The 21,682-nt window shown below is 38.2% G+C and overlaps 1 protein-coding gene across 3 annotated transcripts in view; it reads right to left on the reverse strand.

Annotated features, from left to right (window-relative positions):
* TBL1X (transducin beta like 1 X-linked) overlaps positions 1-21,682 on the reverse strand; it is a 332,695-nt gene that overhangs the window by 64,007 nt on the left and 247,006 nt on the right. For all 3 annotated transcript variants that reach the window (XM_063450157.1, XM_063450158.1, XM_063450156.1), the window contains exons 4-5: positions 5,462-5,607; positions 1,105-1,351 (exon numbers count right to left, since the gene is read on the reverse strand). In XM_063450157.1, the coding sequence (XP_063306227.1) occupies positions 1,105-1,351; positions 5,462-5,607 (393 nt within the window). The remainder of the gene's footprint in view (positions 1-1,104; positions 1,352-5,461; positions 5,608-21,682) is intronic.

Raw genomic sequence — 21,682 nt, forward strand, 5'->3', positions numbered from 1 at the left:
TGATATTCTGTTAAAAACTAATACTTGATTGCTCTAAGGTAATCATTTCCATATGAATAAGCAACAATCTACTCTGTGGTAAAATTGTGAACAAATAAGAAAAATGTCAAATTATGAGGGAATTTCTATAACCCTCAAATGGAAGAAGGATACTAAACTTAAATATCAATACAGTTTAAAGTGGTAAATTATTCCGTTATCTCTCCACCTGTCAATGCTTATACACACACACACATATATATATATATATATATACAAAATATTATTTATCTTAACAGTATTATAACTGTTTTATTGTATGCATTAGCATGCTTTTTCCTTTGCACCAAGAATTTTTTTTGACAATCTTTGTTTATTAGTGTTTTTTCTTTTAAGTGTAATTAGATGTACAGAAGTAAGAAGACAGATATACAAATGTTCAAACTTTACAGGATCTCACACAAACACTGCCAACATAAGTTTTACACAATGCAATAATGGCAAGGCTTGAGGCACTAAAAAAAAGGGAGTCATTGCATATTTTCACACAATGTTTTACTTTTGGAGTTAAACTGTATAACAAATATAGCATAACAAATATAGCATACGAGTCACGTAAATGATATCAAGTTATAGAGCAAGGCTGCCCTGTCTCAGTAGTCGAGGGTGAGCTCATGGTACATCGCTGATTAGGGCCTCTATTAATGCTTGTAATGCCTTCTTGTCCTCAGGGAGTACCGTTAAACTACGTGTAAGGAGAATGAATCAGCAATCTGGTCAGTGTCTCCACTATTTTGCCATTGCATCATTTGTACAGGTTGTTCCACTGGGTGTAAGCAGGTGTGTGTTCCTACCCGTATGTGGTACCAGCCAGCGCCTCATACCCGAGTGTCATCGAGAGTTGCTCTTATATTTCCCAAAATGTATCTCTTATACAAATACAGTATAAATCTCTGTTCGAAGGACCCAAACTAACATATTGCTCCATCATATAATCAGTTGTAGAACCGGATCCCACAATTTGTACAAAACAAATTAAATTTATATACATTTACTATGGGTAGATTATACAACCTTCCCAACACTGTGCTACAAAGTTACAAGTTATATAAATCATGTTCTTACTTATTGCATGTGCCCCATTCTCTTCACCATTCACAGTGGCTGCTCCATTCTTTGGTGTATTCTGTTGTGACGCAGAAGTTGTTGAGGAGGTTGTGACAGTTGCTACATTTGATGTAGCTCCTGCAGCAGCAGATTGTTGGGCTAACTTCTCTTTGAAGGCTTGTTGTCGAGTTTGTACTACATCTGGCATTACAGCATCAATCAAAGACAACGATTCTATTGGACGACCATCAAAAACTGTGCCATCCTGCAGAAAAAAACAAATATTGTATTTATTTTTTGAAAATAATAACATGCTACAAATGTTTAATGAGGCAAGAGTTTAAAAGTCAGTCTGGAGTATGAAGCTGTAGAGAAGATAAGGTCTTCTATTTCAGAAGTTGTGGTCCATTTCGCTACTCTACAATACCACATACCTCACAAGCCTCCCTATTTAGGAAGGATAGTCCATATGTTGAACCCAAGCCCCTTTGTCGATCTTTTCTATCCTAATGTCTCTCTTTTTTAGGAGCGCCATATTGTTGATGTGTCTGAGCATATAACAGAACTCCACAGCAACAATACCCAAAGTAAAGTGCTTTTAAACTACAACACGTTTTAGAAATCAGTATGTATAAATTATGTAATACTGTTGTTTTGCAACGTTGTAAAGAAGTGTGGGCCAAAATTCCTCCACAACAATGTGAGAGACTAATAACGTCATACAAAATATGATTACCAAGTTACTGCTGCTAAAGGTGGTTCTACAAGCAACTGAATCATAAGGTGTACTTTGTTTCTCACACATGGCTTCTCCATTTTGCTTTTATTTCTGTTACATAAATCATGACACGGTGTAATATGTCATGTGTTGTTCTTCATCTGAGGTTATATTTATTACCAGATGATTGTTATTATGCCAAATGGAAGAAAATAAATATCAGGTGTACCTGGATATTTATTTTCTTCCATCTGATGTTTCCAGGAATTGGCCTTCCATTTCTGGAGCATCCTGCAGGAAGTATTCCCCCTTTTTTTAGTGTGTGCATTACACTCTTTTTTTTTTTTTTTTGTTTTTTTTTTTGCAAACAATTGTTATTATGCCGTGATATGTAAAACCATAGAATTCAAAGAGGGTGCACTTTCTTTTTCCCGTGACTGTATAATACCCATACATGTAAACGTGGTAACAAATTATAAATAAAAGGCTGCATACACTTGGATGTTCACATGGCAGTGTTTAGTCACATTTATATATACAGAAATGTAAATTGTTACTCAGAGCATCATAACCACCTGCCATGATTTCAGAGTACCTTGGTCCTGTTTCATCGGTATGCACACTTACGTGGGCCTCCACCAGGAGCCATGGGTCCTTTCTGCTGTAGTTACGTGCATCAGCTCTTCAGAAGCCAGATGCAGAGGCTGTCTCCATTCATTAGCTGAAAGTGTCAGCTGACTGCTCTCAGCCAAAGAACACAAGTCGGTGTATAGAAATATGCACAGCATTGTTATTAACTAAATGGAACTCTTCTTGTGGGTTGGTTGAGGATATCCCAATGAAGCTGCCGGATGTGGAGTTATAACTCTTACATCAGAGGGAATAAACTCAAAGCGAAACGCTGCACTTACAGTTGTCATGGTGCTTGGAGTAACCCTTTAAGAGTTATAATTGTTTAATTGTATATATTAGAGACCAGATTGCAATGATGGGAGAAAAGGGATGCACTTTGTCTTAATGAGTAAATCCAGTTACAGAAAATAGAACTAGCCATAAATCAAATCAAAAGATAGCTCACTAGAGCAGGGGTAGGCAACCTTTTAGGAGCACTGTTCCGAAATAAGAATGTGATGTCCCGTAGCGTGCCTATTTTTTTTTTAAATTGAGGTGTGTATGTTGCTGTATTCTGCTAGTGTTATTTATACCGTGGTTGCTTTGTATTGTATTTGTGCGTATATGCGCTATTATATTGTATCTGTTCATGAGTAGTTTTTGGTATCGTGTATGATACCTACGAATGTGGGCTGTGTATGGGGGCTGCTTGTGGAATTGTGTGTGGATGGAAATGTCACTAAGTGTATTTGGTGGTTTGTGTATGTGTGGGGCTGTTTGGGGTATTGTATGCGAGAGGCTGCATGTGGAGTTGTGTGCATGTATGTGGATTGTTAGTGGTGTTGCGTTTGTGCGGGTTGTGTGTACGTTTTTGTGTGGGCTGTTCATATTATTTGTATGAGGGGAGGGTTATTCTGCGGCTCTGTGTATATCTAGCAGTGTGGGTGGCTTCCCTGTGTTCCAGCGTGGACCATGCTGGCCAGGTACAGGTCAAGGATAGGAGCTGCAACAGCAGCTGCGGGCTGCTCTACTACAGTGTGGATTCCCATTCACAAGTGCTGGAATGAAGTGATCAGAGAACAGTTCCTCTATGTGCTGTGGAGTGATCAGTAGAGTGATTAAACAGAAAGAGAGAGAGAGAGAGAGAGAGAGAGAGAGAGAGAGAAAATAAGGCAAGGCGAGAGAAGGTAACATACAGAGTCTGCTGTGCCATGGAAACTATAGAGGACTATCTTAAATGTTAGTCCTTCAACTCATTCACATTAGGCACTAGTAATTATTACTACACAGTCTCCCAAGTTTTCCTAAGTCCTAAGCAAGAAGCAATCATAGTAATGAATTGTTCCTTTCTCATTTATCCAAATACTATGCTGAAATGTACGTAGACATCCTCATTCTGAGATACCTTTGATTGACTGCATGTGGTGACATCATTTTTTTTATTTGGGAGTGCCTTTTTACAGTCTAATGTACTTTATGGAGAAGTAATAAATACCTTTTAGTTGGGTTTGGTTTGATATTTCTGTGCTACACCTAGTTTTCTTCTTTTTTTTTTTAAATCCTTTATTTTTGAGGCAGGAAGCAATACAGCATCATACAGAACAAGTCATGTTACATATTAATACACAGATTAAATCCCATACATTTAAGAAAACTAAATAGGCAAAAACATAGGTAAAGAGAAATGAGATGAACAGAGAACTTGTGTTCCTGGTGGTTCCCTCTAAAGGTTACCTAAATGGGCAAGGTAATGGATCGGAATGTCATAAGATAAAAAGCCTTGTCACAGGTCACGAATAACCAGGTCCCTCTTGTACCTGAATGAGGCTGCATTCTAAGACTCATTAAATCAAAAGGAAAAACGTAAGAAAGTGAAATTGTAGGGGAAGGAGAGGAACAGGATAAATGGAGGAGGAGGGTGTGGTATTGCCACGGCCAAAACCAGGAATGTAATCACATGTATGTTAATGAATATTAGTATGTTCACCCCAAATGGACCAAACCTTGTAATTATAAGTCAGTGTGCACACCTGGCTTTCTGATTACACGTTTGAAATGATAAGAAATCTGAGAAGAGTATTGTTTTATATATATATATATATATATATATATATATATATATATATATATTTGATGGTGGAGTGTGGGTGGAAGGTTCTTTCTCCATATACTGTGACACTAAGAAAATATGAGACATGCAAAACAATTGTCAGGTTTGACCTTTGGGGCTCCAGGCCTGACAACTGTTAACATCACCTCTAAGTAAATAAATTAACCAATTTGACTGATTTTGTACAGTTTCCTTTGCAGTCCACCTTGTGTGGTTGGGGCAAAGTTATCCTAGGTGGTTGGTCTTTGCCAATAAATGCAGTCTGTAGGATTTTTAGATGCTGCATAGGTGGCCAAAACCATATACAATTTATTGTGACAAGAAACAAAACAACAACCCGCTATGTGTTGGTAGTATTATGTTCTACAGATAATAAGTAGAAATGTGTAGATTTTACAGTGTGTACAGCTATTGCTGTAATAACATACCTTCTACATTACATTTTGTCATTGAATTTATAGGAGTTAGAGAATTATACCATGGTTATTACCCAAAACAGCTGGAAATAGGGCACTATAGGAACCAGAGAGAAAATTACCAGTGCAACAAGACATGTATGTGCATTTGTTGCAACTGTCCATAAACAAATCTGTTTGACATTAAGCGAATTGTGAGAAATACAGACATTTGAATTAACTTTTAACGGATGAAACGTATTCGCATGCTTTTTGATTAAGATTTTGAATTTCCAGCAATCTGCACATATTAATCTATTTGCCAAAAAAATGAATCTAACCGGTTTTGTTTCAGCTGAATCGATTAGTAACCAAATTGATCAGTTTTTGTATGAATGCAGCTATTGCAAATGTCTAGTTGTAGGTGATATTCAGTGGGAGAAATTCCAAAGAAGTGATAGCTCCCCTTTAAAGCAGTCTCTCACAATTTTGCGGTTTCTGTGAATACATATATGAATGAATGAATGAATACATGCTTACTTCATTAATGCTGATTTCTGCTTCCACATACTGCAAACCTTTCTGCAAGATAGAGATGAGGGCAGCAGGGGGCACTAGCGTTCCATTGATGTTTGACTGGCTGATGTGACTTTCAATTCCAAATGTGAACGCTGAGTGAGAGAAACCTAGAAACAAGGAGAAAATAGCAGTGATACATCTATCAACCCAGCTTCATTGCAGTAATAACCAGGGCCAGATTCAGAGCCCAGTGGGCCCGGTGCTGACAATTATGATGGGCCCAATTACAGAATCCTATCAACCAGAAACACTAAAACACTCCCAATCTAATGGAGATGGTGCTGGAGGGAAAGAAAACAGCAGCTATAAGAAAATATACACCCTAGGCTAATCTCTCTCTAATTTATGTTTTCATCTTTCAAGTAAATCCATAACCCGTAACAGCAGTGTCCAGTGAAGCAGGAAGTCAATGGGCACGATAAAAGGATGTGCCACTGACGCAAATCACGTAACCTGCCAGTGGCACAAAAATGGGGCGTGTCTGCCCAAAGAATTGGAAGGCCAGCCTGGCATGAATGCATGTCAGGCTGCCTGCCAATCATGCAAGCTGGCCAACTAAGGGTATACTATGCAGACAGCACCCTGAGCTTGGCGTCTAATGATGCGCTCACTCAGTGCTTTCTAAGGACTGTCCCCTAGCATTTGCTGGTCCACTTGTCTCGTTACCTTCTTACTAGGAGGCAGAAGCTCCTGGTATATAGTTTGGGACAGAGAGATGCTGTATGTAGTGAGTGTAGAAGAAAGGGAACATGCCACAGTGTTAGAGAGACCAAAGTCAGCATTACCTAAACTAATTTTATTGTCAGCCAGTCCACACAAGTTTTGTTTCCATACATCCCTCTTAAGTTTCCATACTTAAGCAAGAGTATGTGAAAAGTAGTTAGTGTTGCCACCTTTCTTGGAAAAACATACCACCTTATTAATTTGCATAATTAATTATGTATGGGTGACATCACATGATGTAAATCACAAGGAGTGACATAAGAGAAAATGCTGTAAAATCACCAAAAAACTACTTACAGTTTGATTCTGCTGTATAGATGGATTGCTCCCAGTATCTCCCTGTCCTCCAGTGTCTCAAGCCTCCCACTGTCTCAGTGTTTCCTTATGTATCAGTGTCCCCATGTCTCCCAGTGTCTCAGTGTTTCCTAGTCTCGTAGTGCCCCCATGTCTCCCAGTGCCCTCATGACTCAGTGTCCCCATGTGCTGATTACCCCAGGTCTCACAGTGTCCTCAGTCTCCCAGTGTCCTGTAGTGTCGTGACCCTATGTATTACAGTATCCCTATGTATCACAGTGTCTCAATGCCCCATGTCTCCCAGTGTCCTCTTGTGTCTCCATGTCGATCATTGTCCCTATGTCTCCCTCTGTCGCCCAGTATTTCCATGTCTCTCAGTGTCCCCTAGTGCCTATGTCCCCATATCTCCTAGTGTCCCCTAGTGTCTGTGTCCCCATGTCTCACAGAGACCCCATGTCACTAGGACACTAGGAACACTGAGAGACATGGGGACACTGTGAGGCATGGGGACACTGAGACAGGGGATATTGGGAGACCTGGGGACACTGAGAGGAATGGGGGCATTGCTCACCCTGCTCACAGCAAAATTCCTGGACGTTCCATACTGTCGTAAAAGCATTAGTCCACTCTGTGGAGGACGGCATGGACGTAGGGTTAAAGGCATACTCTAAGCACTAAAAAAATGTAATAAAGAAGTTTTGGTGTATAGATGATACCTATGCAGTCTCACTTCTCAATCCTCTACCACTTCAGATTAAATCACTTTGTTTATGCAGCCCTAGCTGCATCTCCCCTGGCAATGACAAGCACAGCCTCAATGAAAAAAGAAAATTCATTTTTACAGCAAAGTATGTTTACTAGACGTTATTATCCCCTGTTCTGTTCAATAAACCTTATTCACACATAAAATAATGCTGTAGACTCTAGCAGGCAACTAACAGAGCTTTTTCATGAAGTGTGTAGGGATGCAGTGTGAGTCACAGACAGGGAAGATGTATCTAGGACAGGAGCATAATATACCAACACTGCTTTATTAAGCTCAATTTGTTTTTTTGTTTAGAGTGACCCTTTAAATTATTTGTAGATAAGAATGGAACTCTGTCACAAAACGCATAACATAATCAGAGTGGTGGCACATGTTGCTAGCTACCAGTAATTACCGCATGAAAATTCCAAATAATTCTCAAAATGCATGCTGTGAGCCATTGTACGCAGTTCCAGTTTCAATGTGATTTACCAAATAAATACTGCGGGTCTGTGGAGGAAAACTAATCTTCTTAAAATAACATTCGTTCAGAGTCATTCCTGTTATTAGAAATAATGATATGTCTGATTTTCTTATTAGGTCTTTCTGCCACCAGAAATAAGTTATTTTATTTGTCACTTGTATTTCCAGGCTTGCATATAATCTAAAACTGCTCAAACGACAGACGCCCCGCTGTGCGACAGACAGTAAGAGAAATTAAGTGATTAGGTCTCTTTTTATTATGGCTTGCTATTATAGGTGAATGTCCTCCGAGCTTGACATTTATCAGTTATATCTCCAGGCAGGTCCGACTAGAGAACAACATGGGTGACATAACTGAAAATGTTTGTAGCGGAGCCCTAGTTCTAGAAGGGTCTCGTCTCTGCTGGTTACTCCAAAATACACTCAGGAACATTTAAAATAATCCAAGGATCTCCCACCAACTCCCCAGCAAATGGACGACACTTAGCTCTGGGGGTATAACTGAATTTTATTGACTCATACACGGCTTTTATGTCCAGTCCCATGCAAGGGGTTTCACATGCAGAAAATGCAGGGGTTTCAACTCCAAGATCCCTTGTGCCTGAGAGATAATTGCCTGAGTAAACTCCTCCAATTTAATTATCTCTCAGACACAAAAAATCCACAAAATATCCTATACCCCAAGAGTCCCCCAACCATACCTGGAAACCCCACACAAAACACATTCCCTGATAGCACCAATCTGAGTGACCAACATATCCAAGAATCACTCAGATTGGTTCTGAAGAACGGGCATGCCATCGTGTGGAAGTTTTGACCTGCCAGATATAAGACGCATGCCCCAAATAGTTCCAGGAAACTATGTGTCTTGGCCGGTCTCCGTTCGTGGGGCTCCCGTGCAAAAACCTGACAACGGAATCTCTCACTTTTAGGGTACGAATGCTCCCCCTGTTCGGTAGTTTATATCTCCCGAACGCCATTCATGTAGGTGGTAAGGAACAGGAACGGGCAGAGGTCGACAGTTTACCGGTGTTCATGCGAGTTCCAGGCACTCGACGACTAAGTACCGCTGCCCTCGTTCGGGAGACAAGATGGCCGCCATTCTCTCAGCCACGTGTTCAGGTATACGAAATGGCAGCCACCCTAGAGAAGCACTCATTAATTGTTTCCCTTGCGGTTTCGCACTTAAGTGGTTGGTGTTAACATCATGAAGTCTCCCGAATGGCCAAAGAAGAACCAAACAAAATAACCGGGGAAAAATAGACGAAGTAACAGGGGGAGATTTGGACAGCCAATATAGGGAATAAAAGTAACTTGCAAATGTCCATTCCACTACAATGTTTTACTGTTGCCAAGTATCAGATTGTCATAACTTTAATAATCATCGTATGTCTAGCATTGCATGTGCTGAGTTAAACAGGATGCAGATAATATTGTCCAAACCTATTTATCAGCACATTGTCTTAAGATCATCAATCTAAAATGAAGAGCTTTATAGCAGCTCGCCAGGGTAGGGCTCAGAACAGGAAGTTCTGGAGTTTAAATCTCTTTGTTCACAAACATTTTTAAAAATAAAAAAAAAAGAATCATATGATTGCTTTACAACAAAAGGACCATGATAAAACAATGGAAAACAAATTAAGGTGTATTACATCTGGCTGAATAAGGTATTACATCTGGCTGAATAACAAACTTCGCAAAATTAAAGATTTAAAAAAAAATGCATAATTTAATGATGTTAAAAGATAACGTTTGATGTTAAATTGTTTATAAAAACAAAACAAAAAACACCCAAAAAAGGTCCTAGTTGTAGAATGATTTACAATTCAGTGTTGGTATTCAATTGGTTGGTGTTATCTGACTTTCAATTGATATTGCATAAGTGTTTACAAAAATTTAAAAAAAAATGTTGTCAGTCACACCGCCCACTGTTAAACATCATTATTGACCTACAACCAGGCTTAAGATAAGTCATCAGTAATCACATGATCTTGAGGTCAGTACTCTTAGATAACAAAGTTAATTACAAATGAAATGGGTCCAATTGAAAAGATCTGACTTGACTGTTTGATTGCTTTTATAGAGCAGCGGTGATAATAGGTCTAATATCATTAACCTCTTCTGTTGCAACTTGACATTGATATAAGTGTATGTTTCTTTCATCATGTTCAAACGCAGCATTGCTGTTATCTTGTTGTTGTAGCAATGCTTATTTGTCCATTATTTGCTTTATATTACAGACCAGCTATCATTAAGTTTAAGTGTGGTGACGTTATTTGTAAATGTCATCAGCTCAGTGGAGGTGTTTGTGGTGCTTGTCCTGCTTATGCTAAAACAGACAATAGTGCATTAGTTTCTTGCTAGGAACATATTTCTTTTTGTGGTTCATCATGCACTTTCTCAAAGTGGAGTTAGATGGTTGTGTTGAAGTGTCTATAATCCTTTAGAAGGATTGTGATCACTTAAAGGGTTACTCCATCCTTTTTAGTGAATACTTTATTTTTATTCAGCATGCCCTAGTAGGCATTGCTAATTAGACCCCCACATTATGAAGTTAAAAAGCTAAAATAAAACTTACTTGAAATCCATTGCCGGGTGAAGCACACTATGCTGGATTCCATGACTCCGTCAAGATCACTGCCTCCATGGCGCTGTCCAATCAGATGCTTCTCTATAATTGGAGAAGCAGGTGATTGGACCATTTCACCGACTCAGAGGATGTGAAGGGAGGAAGTGAGGGTGGACAGGAAGAAGTGAATCATTTGAAAACATATGACTGTCACTTGAGGGAGGCAGGTAGGAAGTACAGAGAGAGAGAGGGGAGATGTAGATTTCCCCTTACAGGTGTGCTCCCAGCCCTGCCTACAAGGAGAGAAGCAGAGAATATATATTACCAGTGCACAGTGTGCCGTGATGACAGATGTAATTTTTGCACAAAATTGACTTTAGGCAGCCCAGAACAGAATTTAACTAGCCCTCGGCACAAAAGTGCAAATATCTCTGTATGTGCAGTGCTTCAAGCAAACATGTTTCACATACAGATTTCTACCACCACGACCACTTCTAAAAGCAGAGTCTAAGCTTGACCATGTAATTAAAGGTAGGGAGCCTATAGCTCGCTAACCGATCGTGGTGAAAGCACTCTTGAAACCAATCAGAACTAAGATATTGTGATTGTGTCAACATATCTAGCAGCTCTTCAGCAGACAATGTGGTGATACTTTTCAAACCTTGGATTGTAATACAAGCCAATATTTGCTACACACACAGAACTAGCCATTCTGGCACGCATTTAAAGTGCAACATCGATGTAAACTCATTAGTAGCTTTAGGTTTTTATGAGCCCTGAGCTCATAAAAACCTATAGATTTCAGGTAGGCCTATCTCTACCTCTAGCAATAAAGTAACTACATAAACTATTGGATGATAGATAATCACATGGTTGAAATTAATAAAGAAGAACAAACATAATAATGAAAACATAATGAAAATATACCATTAACATCTGTAAGCATTGGAACCAAATGGGGAAGAGACCCATGATATTGACACAAGTTCACAAGTTAAATGGACAGTCACACTTGTTTTCTCTGATGTGCCAGGAAAGCGAGACTCTAAAGAAAAATACTTGGACAGTCCTAAATCAAGTGATTGGGAAGGTATATAAAGTCTAATATGATATATAGTAAAGTGGGACATCAAAGTGAATTCAAAGTGAGTTTCAACTGAAACCATAGCTAAATCAGAGAATGTTTCTAGTTCAAATATTTTGACCTTAAATTGGAAATTCACTTTGAATTCCCACTTTGGTGAATAACCCAGTAAATCTCTCACAAAATTCACACATACAGTGTTATTCATTAGAGTGAGAACTCCAAAAAAATGTAAAATTGAAGGTCAAATTACCTGAAATGATAGCATTCTGTAAGACAGCTTTCAGTTTAGCTACTCTGGTTTTACATTTGAAATTCACTTTGAATTTTCACTTTAATTAATTGCTCTGATAGGAACGTTTATTGCTTACATGGTAGCCATTAATTTGCATACATTATGCAAATCTAAATGTTTTTACCTCTCAAAGATATTTTAAATACCATAACTTCAATTTTATTTAATAAAGTAAAAAACAAATGCTCAGACAACCAGTAATTCAATTTAACATATCACATAACCAGAGAATAAAACTATCTATGTTAAGCAGACATTATGTAATTATCCTCATATTAAAGGTTTCAAGAAAGCATTTTAAAGCGTTTGAAATATTTCCCTATCAGACATTTTCTCCTTTCAAGTAAATTTTATTTATTCCACAGTGAATAATGGTAAATTTTGTAGATCTGTTTTTCTTCTTCACTCTGTTTTTTTTTTTTTTTTGTAGTAATTATAAAAAAAAAAACAGAGTGAGGAAAACAGACAGATCAATAAGATTAGGCAGAAAGAGGCTAAGCAAGCTATAAGAGCCTCCAAGTCACACACATCAGAGAGAATAGCACAGTCAGTAAAAAAGGGGATAACACATTTTTAGATACATAAATGAGAAAAGGAAAGTAAAACAAGGACTACTTAGATTAAAAACAAAAGAAGGAAGGTATGTAGAAGAGGATAAAGGTCTAGCTGACTGCCTCAATGAATATTTTTGTTCAGTATTTACAGATGAAAATGAAGGAGAGGGACTTCAGTTAAGAAAAAGGACAAATGGGTAATTTGTTACATGTACGTTTACAGAGGAAAGGGTTCTATTTCAACTGTCAAAAGTAAAGACAAATAAGTCAATGGGCCTGATGCAATACACCCAAAGTTATTAAAAGAACTTAGTGGTATACTAGCAAAGCCATTAACGGATTTATTTAACCAATCATTGCTAACAGGAGTAGTCCCAGAAGATTGGAAATTAGCAAATGTTGTACTCATTCACAAGAAAGGTAGTAGGGAGGAGTCGGGCAACTATAGGCAAGTAAGCCTTACTTCAGTAGTGGGGAAAGTGATGGAAACCATGTTAAAGGATAGGATTGTTGAACATCTAAAATCACATGGATTTCAAGATCAGAGACAACATGGGTTTACTTCATTGAGATAATGCCAAGCTAATCTTATAGATTATTTTGATTGAGTAACTAAAATAATAGATCAGGGTGGTGCAGTAGACATTGCCTACCTAGATTTCAGTAAGGCTTTTGACACTGTCCCACATAGAAGGCTCATCAATAAACTGCAAACTTTAAGTTTGGATTCCAATATTGTTGAATTGGTTAGTCAGTGGCTAAATGACAGGCAACAGAAGGTTGTAGTCAGGGCTGGACTGGCCCACTTGGATACCAGGAATTTTCCCAGTGGGCCGTGGTACCTGGGGGCTGCGCATGTAGGTGCCACCGGGTGGCCGGTCCGGTGGTACACTCTGTTGGGGCCGGAAGCGTTCCATGCTGGTGCCGCAGGGCCGGGTGGCTCAGGGTACCTCAGGGATCTGTACTTGGACCCATTCTCTTTAATATTTTTATTAGTGATATTGCAGAAGGTCTTGATGGTAAGGTATGTCTTTTTGCTGATGATACTAAAATTTGCAACAGGGCTGATGTTCCAGGAGGAATAAGCCAAATGGCAAATGATTTAGATAAATTAGGAAAATGGTTGTGGCAACTGACATGTTAATGTGGATAAGTGCAAGATAATGCATCTTGGGCGTAAAAACCCAAGCGCAGAGTATAGAATATTTAATAGCCTACTAACCTCAACATCTGAGGAAAGGGATTTAGGAGTAATTATTTCAGATGACTTAAAGGTAGACAGACAATGTAATAGAGCAGCAGGAAATGCTTGCAGAATGCTTGGTTGTATAGGGAGAGGTATTAGCAGTAGAAAGAGGGAAGTGCTCATGCCATTGTACAGAACACTGGTGAGACCTCACTTGGAGTATTGTACACATTACTGGAGACCGTATCTTCAGAACTATATTGATACTTTAGAAAGAGTTCAGAGAAGGGCTACTAAGCTGGTTGATGGATTGCAGGATAAAACTTACCAGGAAAGGTTAAAGGATCTTAACATGTATAGCTTGGAGGAAAGACGAAACAGGGGGCATATGATAGAAACATTTAAATACATAAAGGGAATCAACACAGTTAAGGAGAAGACTATATTTAAAAGAAGAAAAACTACCACAACAAGAGGACATAGTCTTAAATTAGACGGGCAAAGGTTTAAAAATAATTTCAGGAAGTATTACTTTACTGAGAGGGTAGTGGATGCATGGAATAGCCTTCCAGCTGAAATGGTAGAGGTTAACACAGTGAGGGACTTTAAGCATGCGTGGGATAGGCATAAGCCTATCCTATACTTAAGATAAGTCCAGGGACTAATTAAAAGTATTTTTTAAAATTGGGCAGACTAGATGGGCCGAATGTTTTTTATCTGCCGTCACATTCTATGTTTCTATGTTTCTACGTTAAATTCAAAATTAAACAACCAAAATAACCAAATTGGACTAATAGTTGAATTTCAGAAGTTATCTATGCTCTATTGTGGTCTAAATTTGGTAAATGCGGTTTGCAGTTCACACATTCCAGCATTTAGTGGATAAGCCTGTAAGTTCTTTGTTTACTAATAGGCACTAACCATTTTATTGTGCAGTCTTTGATACTCTGCATGCAAATTTAATGCATGTACAAATCAGTAAGGCACAGGATATTTAGTTTAAGCTAATTTTCTTAATATTCCTTGTCCTCATAATAATTGAATGCACTTGGAAAATACAGTATTTAAAGCACACGATGACACTGCATATTAAAAATAACTCAAAATAGAATCACATACCAGTCATAATTGTTAATTTCCTAATATGTTTAGTGTCTAAATGCATATTTAGCAGTTAATGTAACCCAACACAAACCCCCCATCACTATACCAACCATACACCTTGCCCTACGATTACACTAACCATATGCCTACCCTAACTTTATCCTTAAACCCACACTAACCCTAAACCTTTAAACAAAATTAACCCAAACCCAGCATTAACATTTACCTTACCGCCAACATAACCCTAGACTGACCCTAACCCTACAGCTAACCCTAACTCTACCCTACTCCTGGTCATTTGAAAGAATGGCTTAATCTTTAATTTCTTCTGAAACATAGGATACAATACAACTCCACTAGTAATACATATATGTTTTACAACTCCTTTAAAGAGAGTCTCTGAAGACCTTCCAGTGTTTGTTATTTTGTTAAACACAGTTAGGTAACCTTGTTACGACACACAGTTAGTTGTCTTGAGGAATTGCTTCTAAACCACTGCATTATAAAGGCTAACATTTTCTTTTCAGAAGTCTCAAGGCTTTGAGACAAGAAGGCTTCACGTCTTGGACCTTTAGATATTGTGCTTATACTTTCCAGATTCCTTGTCCATCTGTCAGCCTTGGCTGTTTATTTAACATCAGTCAGTAAGAACTTGGCAATTGGTTGCACTGGGTGGAAAGCTTAGCTGGTAGCAGTGTTAAAGGACCACTATAGTGCCAGGAAAACAAAACGTGTTTTCCTGGCACTATAGTGCCCTGAGGGTGCCCCCACCCTCAGGGTCCTACTCCCGTGGCGCTGAAGGGGGAGGAAGGGGGCTAAAATCTTTTTTTTTTGTAAATCTTTTTATTTGTTTACGGTATAGCGACATAACCATTAGGCTTGCAGGCCAATAAGGAAGTCATTTGGGGAGGTACAGTTCAGGTTCGGTAACAAACAATTTATCATAACATAACAGTCCATGTAATGTTGCTTAAGTACCTTATTGCGTTATAGCTTTGTTTTTTTTGTTTTTTAAAGGAAGGGGGCTAAAATCTTACCTTTTTTCCAGCGCCAGGCTCCCTCGGTGCTGGGACTCTCCTCCCTCTTCTTCCGTCAGTGGCTGAATGTGCATGCGCGCATTCAGCCAGTCTCATAGGAAAGCATTCACAATGCTTTCCTATGGCGTCACAGTGAGAAGCGCGGAAGCGCCTCTAGCGGCTGTCAATGAGACAGTCGCTAGAGGCTGGATTAACCCTAGTGTAAACATAGTTTCTCTGAAACTGCTATGTTTACAGCAAAAAGGGTTAAACCTAGCTGAACCTGGCACCCAGACCACTTCATTGAGCTGAAGTGATCTGGGTGCCTATAGTGGTCCTTTAATTTTGTTGACTAACAATTTTAGTCAGATTTTAGTTGACTAAAATATTTTAGATTTAGTTGACTACAACTAAACTAAAACGAAAACAATTTACATGACTAAAATACAACTAAAACAAAAATGGCATTTTAGTCAAAAGACTATAACTAAAACAAAATTGGAATTTGCTGCCAGAGGGGCTATGGAAGGGGCAAAAGAGACCTACCAGGGCTTGGGAGAGAGACACCTAGAGAGGCTGGAGACGGAGCAAAAGAGACAGATAGAGGATTTTACTAAACCCATTAGACTTTAGTTGTGTCAACTAAAATCTACTGGAGTTTTAGTCGACTACAATACGACTAAAACAAAAATGTAGATTACTAAAATACGACTAAAACGGCTTTTTAATAAAAAGACTATGACTAAAACTAAATTGAAATTTGCCGCCAAAATTACAACTGGCTGGTGGTAAATTTTTGTAGACATTGAAATGTATATATTTTTTATAAAGCCTTTTAATACCAGATGTTTTCTTTCCTTTTTCGTTTTATTTTTACAAACTGGCCGGGAGCTTCTAATGTCTCTTAGCTTTTACTAGTAGTTCTAAGAGCAAGTGTGCACACAACGCTGCTATATTTAACAAAGGGGAGGAATAACACAGTGATTTTTGTAACAATCAGAATAGAATAGAATACAATAGGGATAGGTGACCCCAATTTAAATATGATAAAGATATTGCATGATTTTCTCAATATATCTGCTGCTATAACATTAACTGGGATAAACCTTTTCATTAAAGCACTGCAGATTACAGCAAAGTGTCATGAAGCAGATACTCAGTCTAGGCAATATACTGTTAACATAATTATGTAATTAATGATCAAACACTAAACTGGAACATGCTTTTCACTATTGATGGGTTGAGTGTTAGTTTCTTATAAAAGTTTACCAAACATTTTTGTGGCACTTGTTTAAAATTCAATGTGAGTTTATTTCTATATTTGACCTGTGAAGCTCACACTGTTATTGCTTGCAAATTCTACACCCTAGACTTGTTCATTTTTTCTTTGTACTTGTCAAAACTACAACTAAAATGAAAAATAGAGATTGTCAAAAAAACACAAAAAACTGATCAAACAATTTACATACTTGATCTAATTTCTGGTCTCAGCACAACATGATCATGTTATTACAATATATGTTTTATATTAGGTGTTAATACAAGAGTTACACATTTGTATAAAAGTGTGACGGAGCTCCCATATTCCTCCACCCAGTCTGCTTCCTAGCCGCTTTCAGCTACTGCCTTTAGTAATGCACTTGTAGCTCTCAAGCCTAGCTCTTTTTTTACTTGTCCCAGGCTACAGAAAACATGCAATGAGCCAACAGGTTTCTAGATTTTGTCACTGGGATCCCTGAACAAATCAACCAGGACACACTGTTCCAAAAGGAACTAACACACGGCAACAACCTTTAATATAATACAAATAACCAAATGATATGGGGAAACATACATGAACTTATAATAACACATTTAGAAAGGGAGGGGAAGGACAATAACTAACAAGAAATATCTGCCCTGCCTGCAGAATTTATAATAATATACAAATTAACACGCCACACATATTACACCACAAACACAAATGAAATTGACCTATTTACACAATACCACACCACACTCTACACACACGCAGGCTCCAAACATATGCATCATGCACTTTCCTGGCCCTTTTGTCCTCTGGTATCCCACTTGTGGAGACACCAGAGACAATTTAAAAGCAAACACAGCGCAAGCATGTTATAAAATTTGCTTGCGCTGCGCAGAACAAATTCAGGGCCTTTTTCTAATGCTAGAGCTCTTCAGCGGGGCTCTGCGCATTGAACTAACATGCTCACTTTGAGAGGGGGTGTGCTTGTCATTAGTGATGACAAAACACACCCTCTCTGGCCCCGCCCCCTTCTTAGGGGGCCGCTCTGATTGAAAAATGCCCGGGCCTAATTTTTTTCCCAGTCCGGCCCTGGTGCCTGTCTATCGTCCCCAATGAAATAGAATATGCCTCTGATTACTATAGCATGGGTGGCCAAAAGTTAGATCACCAGTGTCGTATAACTACAAAAACAATGACAGCTGGGATCTGCCTTTTGGATACTCCTGCCCAGTAAAAAACATTAGCTTAAAAATTTTCATATGGTTTTTAAGAAGGCAAAATATACCTGTTTTGGAAAAAAAAAAATAGATAGTTTTTCCAAGAAATGTATCTTTATTAGATGTTCTATAGACTTATTTATAATCTGAAATGTCACGTTCCCAGTGTCTCACTATGGAGCCCATCACAGCCCCTCACTGCTGATCACATAATATCAAATCCCAGCTATAATTTATTTCTGCTGCTGTGAAGTGTGAAAAAACAGTTCATCTTGACATTTAAGTGAGATATGGGTTTGCACATTACTCGTACACTGTGTTTTCTGCTTTTAAAATATTTCCATTTATAAAACACAAATGGATGCTGCAATGTCCTATCATATCCAGCTGTGTCTGTAGTGCTAGCTACAAATTGCAAAATCCAAAGTCTGTCCCATTTGCTGTTTTTTTTCTCTCCAGCTCACAAATAAAGGTCTTGCCTGAATTACAATTTTACATTGCAAGCATTACTGTTTTAGTTTGTTTGTTATAGCAGTGTTTCCATTGTCTTATCTTCTGCTTCCACGACATTACTACCAGTCAAGAAGGACTTTCAAGGTCAATTTTATGTAACTGGTTGTAGGACACGATAAAAAAAATTATTGGTCAGCATCATGCTTCAGTAGAGAAGTTAAAAAAAAAAAACTTGTCTTATTGGCTTAATGGATACAATCCACATAAAACCACAGAGCTTAAAATTACAAGTCCAATGCAAGCAGCCAGGTCTTAAAAGTTTCTTGCCACCTCAAACCATAGCATACCGTCTAGGCAGGGCCAGCTTTGCCATAAGGCCACCAAGATCATGGCTTCAGGGAGGCAGGCAGGAGAGGGTCGACAATTCCAGTGGGGAGATCAAAGATCTCCCTCTCTGGCCAGCACATTCTCCACTAGTGGGCCCAAGCCAATAGTGAGATCTTCTTGGCTGGAGTAGAGGCCCTGCTCGATGTCCCTCGCTGGCCCTGATATATTTAATCAGAGCATTGCTGCTGGTTACCGTGGCAACACTCAGATACTTTTCCTGGAGCCGGCTGGCATTTCCCTATTTGTTTTTTTGGTTTTAACAAGTTCTTTTATTTATTTTTTTTTTTTAAATGAATCAAACATATTTGAAAAGAGCTCTTTAAAAGCAGTTATATAGCACATTAATCTTGTTTTTCTAACAGCATGATGAATATTTTCTATAAGAATTATAAGCAACTGAAATAGTACAACAGACCCTCCTATAAATTAGTATAAAGATACTAGTAGTTCAGCCAGTGAATAGATTCTATTGAACTTGACAATATATTTTATTTAACTATGCATTTGCTAATAAGCTTCACAAGAATATTCTAATTATAATTAAAAAAAAAAAACACATCGAAAAATATGTAATGTGCATATTACAAATGATGGTAATATAAAATGATGAGCTCAGTGATATGCTATAATGTATTATGCCAGGAAGCCTTTAAAGATTTCCAACAGATTTTCACTACATTGATGAGTCACCCTCAATGAGGGGGTGTTAATAGCACTGATCAATGTAAATTCTATTTCATTCAGCTATCCCTATGGCATGCAGAAGTGACCCAATATAATAGTTTAGTATCAAGGGAGACAATTACTCCAATTGACACTCCCATGGTACCATGTGGGTCATTTGGCTTTCCAATTATGGAGGTTATTAAACGGTTTTCTAAATATATAAACAACTAGAGCACTGGAAGAATTGAAGTTCATGATAAGTTCTGAGCTGAAAATAAAAATGCCAGCAGTACGGAGTCAATGAAATAACCAAAGTTCTGTACGGCCTAGCTAGCGCGAGTGAGCATTCTAGGTACCATAACCACTACAGCACCCTGTTATGTGTGGTAAGAGTCCCCTGGTACTGATTCCAGTTATGAGTCAAACTGTTTTTGAAATGTATGAAACCGGCTGGGATTTCCCTGCTCTAATATAGCCTATATATATATATATCAAACAAACAAAGGATGGGACTGCGCCAGTGAGCAAAGTAGGTGAAATTAAAAGTCCTAGTTGAGGTAATAATTTTGAAATAGAGTCCAGTATAATTTCAGAACTATTAAAGAACTATTTCAAAGAACGCTCACCACATATCCCAGAGGCGGGGATTATACCGCTGTATGCCTACTACACTAGAGCTAATATAAGCTCTATAAAATGTGAGTGGATCTACTATATTTAAATAAGTGTTATCCACTTTTGGAACATACTGCACCATCACTGTTTTTTGTTTTATCTCCCCCCCCTGGCTGTCTGTCACTACACTGCATATACTAACCGCATATCCCGTAAGCGGGGATCATACCGCTGCAAGCTATTCATACCAGAGCTGTATTAAGCTCTACAAAAAGTGAGTATTATCTCTTCTATTTTATTTGAATGAATCCTTTTGGATCACCCTTTACCATTATTATTTCCATCACTCATCGCCCTCCTCCATATACCTGCAAGGAGCAAAACTCTATAACTTCAGAGACCAACATAGGACCAAAGTTCCATTATACTGGACTCTATTTCAAAATTATTACCTCAACTAGGACTTTTAATTTCACCTACTTTGCTCACTGGCGCAGTCCCATCCCTTTGTTTGTTTGCCTTTCTTATTTATTTCAAGGACACGTGAGGGAGTCCTTGTTTGGGATTTCTGCCCTTTGTACCTCTTTCTGATATATTAGCGCTGACTCTATTCTCTGTTTTTATATATATATATATATATATATCAGTATAATATATCTGCAATAGATATGCAAATGTTGTCCCTATGTGGACATACAGGAACACTATCGCAGTATTCATCCACCTGAGGTGTTTATACCTAAAATACGAGGGGATCTGCTTATAACCCTCACACCACTTCGCAAAGATCAAATAGACTGGGTGTCTATAGATTCCCTTTACATTGATTGGCCGAGACTCAGTGTAAGTTGATGCTCTCAGACAATGAATAGCTTTCACACATCCAGAACTGACATTGCTAATGTAAAACTAATGGGGAACTCTAACAATATTACTGAAGAGATATGGAATAGACTTTGAGATTTGTTTAGTTACAAACTGCAATACATCTAAATTTATCCAGTCGAGTGATTGTACTAATTCCAGAACTCTGAGCACAAATTTCGGACCAAACGAAACATGAAATGGATGAGCATCCTAAGTTTGATTTGTGATTATGAATTCTACCAGTGTCACTAAATAACAGGAGACAATTCTTGGCTAGGGGACAGTCACTAAATATTGCTTTTATTCACAGATTGGTTTGTCTACTTCATTAATGAAATTTAAACGGGCGCAAAATGTTGCCAATCCTAGTACTGCAGAATATGCATACATAATTATTATTATAGTACAGTAGAATGATAGGAGCATTTTCTAGTCATTGGGTTTACAGATCAAGGGAGAAGGGAGGGAATTTTTTTGTTAATGAAATTCAGATGAGCTAAGCTGCCAAAAATCAGTGTTCCCAAATCTGTAATATTTTTTAAATGTGTACGAAGTGATTCGGCTGCAACACATTTTTACGCAATGCACAATTCTAACGTGGCCTGTCTGTGGAAGCCTAAGACAAAGGATAGAAAGAAAGCTGTACCTTTTTAATTTAAAGGGACCCAGATCACT

The sequence above is a fragment of the Pelobates fuscus genome, chromosome 1, assembly GCF_036172605.1.
Source record: "Pelobates fuscus isolate aPelFus1 chromosome 1, aPelFus1.pri, whole genome shotgun sequence".
Classification (NCBI taxonomy): domain Eukaryota; kingdom Metazoa; phylum Chordata; class Amphibia; order Anura; family Pelobatidae; genus Pelobates; species Pelobates fuscus.